Source organism: Pinus tabuliformis, chromosome 4_2, assembly GCF_031772625.1.
Source record: "Pinus tabuliformis cultivar Carrire ecotype Pingquan chromosome 4_2, CPIR1, whole genome shotgun sequence".
Taxonomy (NCBI): domain Eukaryota; kingdom Viridiplantae; phylum Streptophyta; class Pinopsida; order Pinales; family Pinaceae; genus Pinus; species Pinus tabuliformis.
Genome location: NC_142304.1, coordinates 355463114 through 355471794, shown reverse-complemented (window position 1 = coordinate 355471794; position 8681 = coordinate 355463114). Strand labels below are relative to the sequence as shown.

At 30.4% G+C, this 8681-nt stretch overlaps 1 protein-coding gene across 1 annotated transcript; it reads left to right on the top strand.

Moving 5' to 3' along the window:
• Positions 1-2016: 2016 nt before the first annotated feature.
• Positions 2017-7064, top strand: LOC149169386 (uncharacterized). The gene is made up of 5 exons (XM_089427080.1): positions 2017-2453; positions 3089-3163; positions 3289-3414; positions 6518-6652; positions 6789-7064. The coding sequence occupies exons 1-5, from the start codon at positions 2213-2215 to the stop codon at positions 6872-6874; spliced, it is 663 nt and encodes a 220-aa protein (XP_089283206.1). The 5' UTR covers positions 2017-2212; the 3' UTR covers positions 6875-7064.
• The last annotated feature ends 1617 nt before the right edge of the window (positions 7065-8681 follow it).

Genomic DNA, 8681 nt, shown 5'->3' with positions numbered 1-8681 from the left:
AGATCTAGAGTTAATGTAGATCTAGGTAGGTTGTGAAAATATAAAGCAGCAAGGGACAAAATAAAATAAAAGGAAATAAAGATAAAAATACCACAATACAAAAGTTTTATGTGAAAAACATAGAAATGGTGAAAGGATTAGCAGTTTTATTTAATCAACAAATAAAAATACACAAATCCACTCATTTCTCACTCACACACCACACTAAGAGGCTTAGTAGCTTTATTTCATCAACAAATGAAAATACACAAATCCACCCACTCATACACCCATTTTATCATAAATGATTCCTAATCTATAAATAAACTTTTTTAAAATAAATAATATGAACTAATACCATGGGCCAATATCAAATATTATTAATACAATATTTCCAATATTTCTAAACAATCGTAACTCATTTGACTCCTTTCCTAACATTCCAAAAACATGAAAATTTCAAAACATTATATATCTTTTAATTTTAATTATTATTTTATCTCACATCTCACCAACAAATTTACATAATAATAAAATTAATTAATATATTCCATCATCATCGTGATAATATTATACAATGACTTCATGATAATATTATACAATTACAAAAGTCATGGATCCCTGTTCATGAATATATTTTATCGATCAAGTTAGGCACATGATTGTGTCCATTGAAATATTATGCATTCCAAATTTAAAATTAAGGATATTTACCTGCGACTTGTATAGTAAAATATAATATATGACCATTAAATCATGGAAAGATATACAAATGAATAAATACATGTAATAATAATATCAAATAAATTGCCATCATTAAAATACTAAAACTACTTATAAAAGAAAAAATATAATGCATTATTAATTTTACATTAAATTACCTCTCATATGTAATATATTTAATAGAATATATTTTTAGTTTTAATATATATAGGTTTTAACAAAATTATTTCAATTTATTAATTTCATATTAAATTATGGATCTTATATAGGCTAACTGGTTTATTAATTGATTAAAGTGCTAGAAAAATTTATAGATTACATTCATAATAGGTTTATAGATTAGAAATTATTTATCTATACTTATCCAGTGGTGGTAGGTAGATTTAATGGAAAATAAAAACAATTCAAACTAATTAATCTACATGTTATGGGTCATTCACAAATTAATTTACATAAGTTATTTACAATGTGTTAATCATAACTATTTTTTATAATGACAAAAAATAAAATTTTATTTTATTAATTATTTTTAGACATGATAAATATTTATATGTTATAAGTTTTTGAGTTTTTTTTTTCAATTTACATAGTTTAAAATTTGACAAGAATTTGTTAGAATCACAAATTTGAGTTTTAAACTTTCACAATTAAAATTTCTCACTAAATGTTTTTTAGAACCCTGAATCTATATATTTAATCAATAACCCTAATCCCTTAAAAACTTTATATATATATATATATATATATATATATTCCGTTTCTACTCCTCTCTCTCTATATATATATATATATATATTCCGTTTCTACCTTTGTGGCGGTTACTTTTGAATTTCCTTGTCAATGCTGAATCACGGGCCTTTCAAAATGTATATGCTGGCTTACTTTCCTTGTCAACCCTCCACTATCAGATTTGGACGGTTGTCCTTTATCCCTGCTTTTTGTCAAAATTCTCTCTTTTGGCTATAAACTAAACATTATTTCACTTCCAACTTCTTCTAATTGTTTTCAACTACTTCCTTAACAATATTCTATGCATTGCGGACCGAAGCATTAATCTTAATCGCTTTCAAGAGTTGCTGCATAACCACTCTAACGGCTTGTTCCAATCCTGGAGGAGACTTTCTGCCATTCTATATATTAAATTCCATTTCACAGTTTGAGTCGACCACAAAAATACAAAAATGTCACTCAGGTGTGTCGGTTTGTTACTCGAAAGAGTAACAAAAAATTCTTTGTGGAAGCCTTTTTCCGAGGTTAAATTTCAAAGTGTTGTTTCAAGAATCAAAAGTCACGCGAGTAGATGTCTTGCTCCTATAAAATATTTGAAATGAATACCATGGAAATTGATGTGCCAACAACTTCAGCAAAATATACCAGTTGCAATTTCCCTCTGCACCAATTTCTTCAAAGCCATTTACCACGACTTGGTTGATATTTCTCAGTCTGCAAAACCTTCCAGCTTGTCTTGTGTTCTACTGTGAGAGAATTAGCCCAACTGAATTACTGGAAAATGCAGGTTTCTTCCAATCTCATGGGCTTGGGCACAATCGCCATGATTTCCACTCTTCTGTGCTTTGAAATAGTAAGATCAGCTCATGGTAATTATGTCTGTGATTACTATGACTGCGGAATGGGAACATGCAAAGACTCCTCAGATTTGCCGTTCTTCATGTGTCAATGCGAATATGGATGGAGGAGACCATATACATATGGTTTCCCAGTCCCATATCTTCCCTGCGTTATACCCAACTGTAAGCTTACTTCCAATTTTCTCCCATTTTGATCTTTCTTTTTTTTCTTTTCTCTTCCTTTTTTTTTTTTTTATCTAAGTTCAGTGTACTAATTTGATGTGCAGTCAATTTCATCTGCGGTTACCATTATATTTCTGAGGCTATTACATGATGTCTTTCTCTGATTTCTTAGTTTACACAATTTCATATCACTTTAATCCAATTGAACTGTACCTTTTAGAAGTTAAGACTTGTCCTCCTCTAATCTTTTAGTTTAATCCAATTGAGCTGCACCTTAGAGGCTACGACTTGTCCTCCTCTGATCCCTCAGATTATACAATTTCATATCACTTTAATCTAATTGAGCTGCCTCGAATTTCAGATGACTTCAATCTAATTGAGCGGGGACTTAATTTATTCAGCATCATATCACTAACAAGAAATTGAAGAAATTGAATCTTAGTGGCAAGATAATAACTATTCTTTTCAACCCTCAAGATAATCCCAATTGAAATAACACTCATTTTTCCCACCACCCAAAATAACCCCAATGGACTTACTTCTTTAATCTCCTATTTTTATTTCAAAATAGATTTTGTTGGACAAGTTCTGTAATTTTCTCTATATCTGAGATTCTACAATTTCTGTGCTTGCAGGCACATTAAGTTACAGTTGTATTGACACCTTTTATCCTCCATCACCTTCGCAAGCATACCATGGTGACTTAAGCCGTAAGTAATTTCACCATCTGAAAGTGTCAGTACTATTCCAATTTGTAAAGTTCTACTTTTGTTTGGCCTATGGGGCCGCCAGTTTAGGTATACCCAAAGATCATTTTGGTGTTGATTGTTTGCAGCATGTGAGTATGATGTATGTGGGGCGGGAAGATGTGTGAAAGCGCCTCAGGGCGGTCATACTTGCCTCTGTAACGATGGCTTCCAGAATCTCATGAATTCGACGATAGGTTACTGTGTTACAGAATGTAACTTTACTCTTCCCTCAACTCTCAGTTTTTCTATTCTTAAATAAAATGGGATAACTCTTGATTTAGGCATGTAATTTACTTTCAAGTTTTTCAAGTTAAATTGTTTTTTATTATTTTAATTCTAGGTTTACTTTGATTTTCATTCTCCCTCATTCTTAATTAAATTTCTGAAGTAATGTGAAACAACATCTATTATAATAATTTTAATTTAGATTATCAATTTAATCTTAAAAGAATAATTCATAGCTTGCTTCAGAGCAAATTCTTCATGAAACCTAACTTCCTGTCTCTATCTCAACTCACTTTCAGACTTGTATGAAGTGCTCTATCTTTTAAAAGCTACTAAGACTCTGCCCTTTACCCTATACAAAGATCTGTAAAAATTATTTTTTACCCAGCTTTTACTCTGGATTGATTGGCTAGCACCTTTCATTTACATAACCTACGCACGAAAAGCCAGGTGACCATGCAATGGCTAACGACCTTAGTTGACAATAAACTCATCCTTGCTACATCTCTAACTTTGTTGGGAATGGAGTGCTATGTCATCAAAATTGTTTTTCAAGGATTTTGGATTCACTACATTCTCAATGATGCTATTAACTTAGTATGCTATTCTCCAAAAGATATCTTGAACCTTACTACTCAAAAACTTGCAAGAATATTACAGAGCTTGCAAGTGTAAATTGTTAAGCATGGAAGCTTACAAATTTCTATTTCATGGCTTCTTTCTACTATGTGGCTATTCACTTCTAAAGAAAACTTTGCTATCAACCCAGGCCTATTGAAGCTTCTTAATGGGAGAGTCTCTTTTGCTGCATGGATCTGCATATATAAGTCTCTTTTGTTGCATGGACCTGCATATTAAAACTATTGCGCCAAAATATATGTCCCTTTCATGAACTTAATGCCTAAAGCTTGGCTCACATCTTACCAGTCGGCACTAACGACTCTACTTGCAACAGTATAGATGAAGACAGATGAATCCTTCACAATTATTCTAGGGATGGGTCCCTAAGTTTCCAATTTAATTACACTTGTTTATTCTGTAACTTTCAACCTCTGAGCCACTCTCCCCTACCCAGAGCAAGGATTAGAAGTATCCAACCTCTCCCTAAAGGTCTAGTGTCATAATCATCATGTCATTGGGAGAATTACAATAGCCATAAAATCATGTCCATTGATCTCAGGATCACAATAAATGAATGGTATGGGAGATTTTCCTTTAGGGTTTGATGGTCCACAGTCGCTTCCAGAGAAAATAAAAATCAAATCAATTTAATTTAAATCAATGTGTTACGGTATGATTTGTAACCAATCTCACGGATTATGATCAAGTTAATAATAGTATTTATTATATAAAGTTAAGTTATTTAACCTATAAAATTAATCAAAATTTTAAAATATTTTAGAAATTTAAATATTAACTTTTTTAACTTCATTCATATATTTAAATTTTTTTTATTATTCTAAAATCTGTAATTCAAATGTTAAGATATGAATCCAAATATATAGTAAGTTAAGATATGAATCCAAATATATAGTAAACGCAAAATAATTTATGATATAATGTACTCTAAAGTTACCTTAAAAATTTAAATGGAAGTTTAATTTTGCTAACCTATCAGATTTCATAACTGTGCATACATCTGGCTCTCTTTGACCTTCAGCATAAAAATTCAAATTGAAGCTTAATTTTGCTAATCTATGAGATTTCATAAATTTGCATACATCTGGCTCTCTTTGACCTTTAGAATGAGGATAAAAATTCAAATTGAAGCTTAATTTTGCTAATCTATGAGATTTCATAAATTTAATTTTGCTAATTTATGAGATTTCATAAATTTGCATACATCTGGCTCTCTTTGACCTTTAGAATGAGGATAAAAATTCAAATTGAAGCTTAATTTTGCTAATCTATGAGATTTCATAAGTTTTTATACATCTGGCTCTCTTTGACCTTTAGAATGAGTGGAGAAGGAAATCGAAAGAATTGGTTAAAGGGAAGACACCATCGTAACCTTTTTTCTGTACCCGCCTTATTTCTTATTTTAATTTTTTATATTTTAATTTTTTTTTCTTTAATTTTTAATTTTTTTATATTTATATTTATAATGGTTAACATAATTTTTATATTTATACAATTATATATATTGAATTTTATTTTTTTATTAATTCAAATCTATTTTTCACCAAAATTATATTAAATATTCATAATGTATATATAATTGAATTAAATATCAACATAGATTTATCTTAAATAGTTTACATTCCAATGTCTTGACATCCAAATTTTTTTATGAGTGAACATTATTTAAATGTTTTATATAGTTTTTTTTTTTCCATTTTATATTTTTTTGATCTTTTTATTTTAGTGAACATGCCACAAAATTTCAACTTTGATGAGGGACTAACATCCTTACACATCATACAGGGCTATAATTTTTTTTTTTTAAATGAGAATCAGATAAAACATAAAGTCTTTACATAAAGAAAAAGGTTTTAAAGTAATGTGACTTGAACTGAAATATTGGCAGATACCATTATTAAACTGCAGGGAATGTTTTATATAGGCTAATTGCTACTCTAAACTGAACAATACTGTTTGATACTTTGAAAGTATATTTCTATATGTGTTGAAGTTTTTTAGGAGTAAAATTTCCCAAATAAATAATTATTTTATAGATATTTAAAAAAAAAATATGAGTCCATTTAATTAAAAAGTAGCTATTTTTTCATATATAATTAAATAAATAATATTCACCCAAAATTTACCAATTTTAATAATAAATTACATATTTTTTTTATTAAATATTAATTTACCTTCTATACCTATCAATTTTCAAATCAAAATAATGACATACAAAATTTTATATAAGAAAAATATTAAATGCTTAAAAAAATAACTACTACTTAAAACGAAAATAGTTTGGCCGGTTTGACCTTGTAGTTTGGTGCACCCACTGCTATGCGAATTTTTTTATTACTAACAGCCCATGCAAATTAACCGTTCATACAGTTTTATTCAAGCTTTTGAAAAACACGAGAATTCTACGTTGTTATTTCACGGAAAAAATTAATTATACCATATAATTCACAGGCCAACTAGGACCAGACTGTGCAGCAGAGGGTGTGACAATCGACGGAAGTTCATCGAAAACGGGGACAGCTCCAGGAGGCAGCACCAACGTCCAACCTTTGGACTCACCTACAGCTTCTGGGTCCTCAATCTCCGGTAACCCTATGTATTGCAATTTCAAATCATTAGTTTTCTTAAGCTCAATTTTTAGTTTTCTTAGGCTCAATTTCTTTCTTTAGATGCCCTTTTATATGAGTTTACAGTGCCAAATTTTGCCTTTATAACTGTGCAGTCTGTGCGAGATTGGCCAGAGATCACGCACGGCCATTTATTGCAAAGCTTTTCATAACTGTAGCCACCGTCTACGTCGTGGGTTGAAATTTCAAACTACTCGGGACTTTCCATTTTCCTGCCCAAGTTTGAAATCTCATTAATTTATTATGTTAGTTTATTTGTCATCTCTTCATGTAGATTTTGATACGTTGTAGATACGATCATTATTATTTTTTATTATTTGATTATATGTATTATTATTTATACGTTAAAAATAATCAATATAGGGTTTTTTGTCACCGTTCGTTAAAGTATCAATGAGAGGTTACATGAGTGTAGATTTTCAATACAGGGTTCATATATCCAAATATTATTGAAAGTGTTTATGGAGGTGGAGGAATTTATTGAATGCAGAGATGATATAGGCCAGCCGAGGACAGGTTGATTAAAAACTGGTTTGTTGTTTACCCAAACACTTAAAAATTATAAATAAATTAAGGCTTATATTCCTCACAGCTCAGAGAGAGGTAGGGATTAACAAGATAATCCAAGCATCACGCACCTTTACTCAAACTAAAAGTAGATTTAGTCAATTTTGAATTATATAAGTGAATGTTTTTTTAAGTATATTTTTATTTTATTTTTATTAAACAAAAAACTTGAATCTAATTATTAATATATCTTATTGAATTCCAATTTGAATTAGAATTTGGTAACTATGGTTTGAATTATGTATTTGTAATTTTATTAATTTAAATTATTTTCTATTTATAGTTTAGTATGGGAGAGATGTTTACGCATTAGGTCTAATATATTTATATATATTGGTAGATCCAAGTCAATAGATACTAGCATTGATTTTCTTTTTTTTATACAAAAAATAGCCTTTGGTTTCTAGTGCTTCATTACTCTGTATGGAACTCACCGTTACAACATCCTCTTCCAAGTCACATGCAATGTCATTTGCCATGAATAATCATATCCTGCCACATGTCTAAGTTTTATATGTACCTTCCATGTGTCACTTACTAATCGTCGAGTTGACTAGCCAAAAATGCCATTTTTGTTTGCCACATGGCACTAGGTGCTACTCCTAGCCACTTCATACCATTTCCATGTTAGATTGCCCTAATGTTTTTTCCATTCCATCCCTTACCTAGTGCTCCTATACCCCGATATACTTAAGCTCTACTAAACCTATGTGGTACACATAAATGCTAGTTTAATTACAATGTCTTAAGCATGAATTATTGGGCAGGATATGGTGCTTGATACCCAAGTATCCTTAAACTTTGCCAATGTTTAATCATTATTTTAATCATGAATTAGCTTCCTCGAGGGCATTCCTTTAATTTGATCACTCCAAATGTGTAAGCACAATATAAATCTAGACCATTGGATTAAAGTTTTCTATGTCATTGGATCCATTACATGCACACTCATGCTACAACCTACCCACATGTTGTGAGCCCCAATATTGTTTTGGGTCATTAATCTAACACAAGAACAATCGTCATTAAAATGCCAAATTTGTTCAAGGTGTGTCGTCGAGACACTAAATTTCATTCCACGCTAATGTGCCTTTTTCATTTCATGCCTCATTTTTTTTCATGAACACTCTAATTGGCCGAGCTCCGATAGATGGAAGTCAATTGTCGAACATAACCTTCTTCTATTTGATCTATTTGCTTAGTTGAATTGTTGCTTGATATTTGTTCGACTCCCCCTCAGCACTTCAACACTCCACACTATGTTCATACACTGTAATTTCTTTTTCTACAAAGATTTCACATGCTACTGCCTCTGCTCATGCACCATTTATGTGAAATTCACACACTTGTGCTTTAATAGTGCATTTTATATTTTTATGGCACGACACTTTTAATTTTGTTATCTCTCGACTTCACACTTT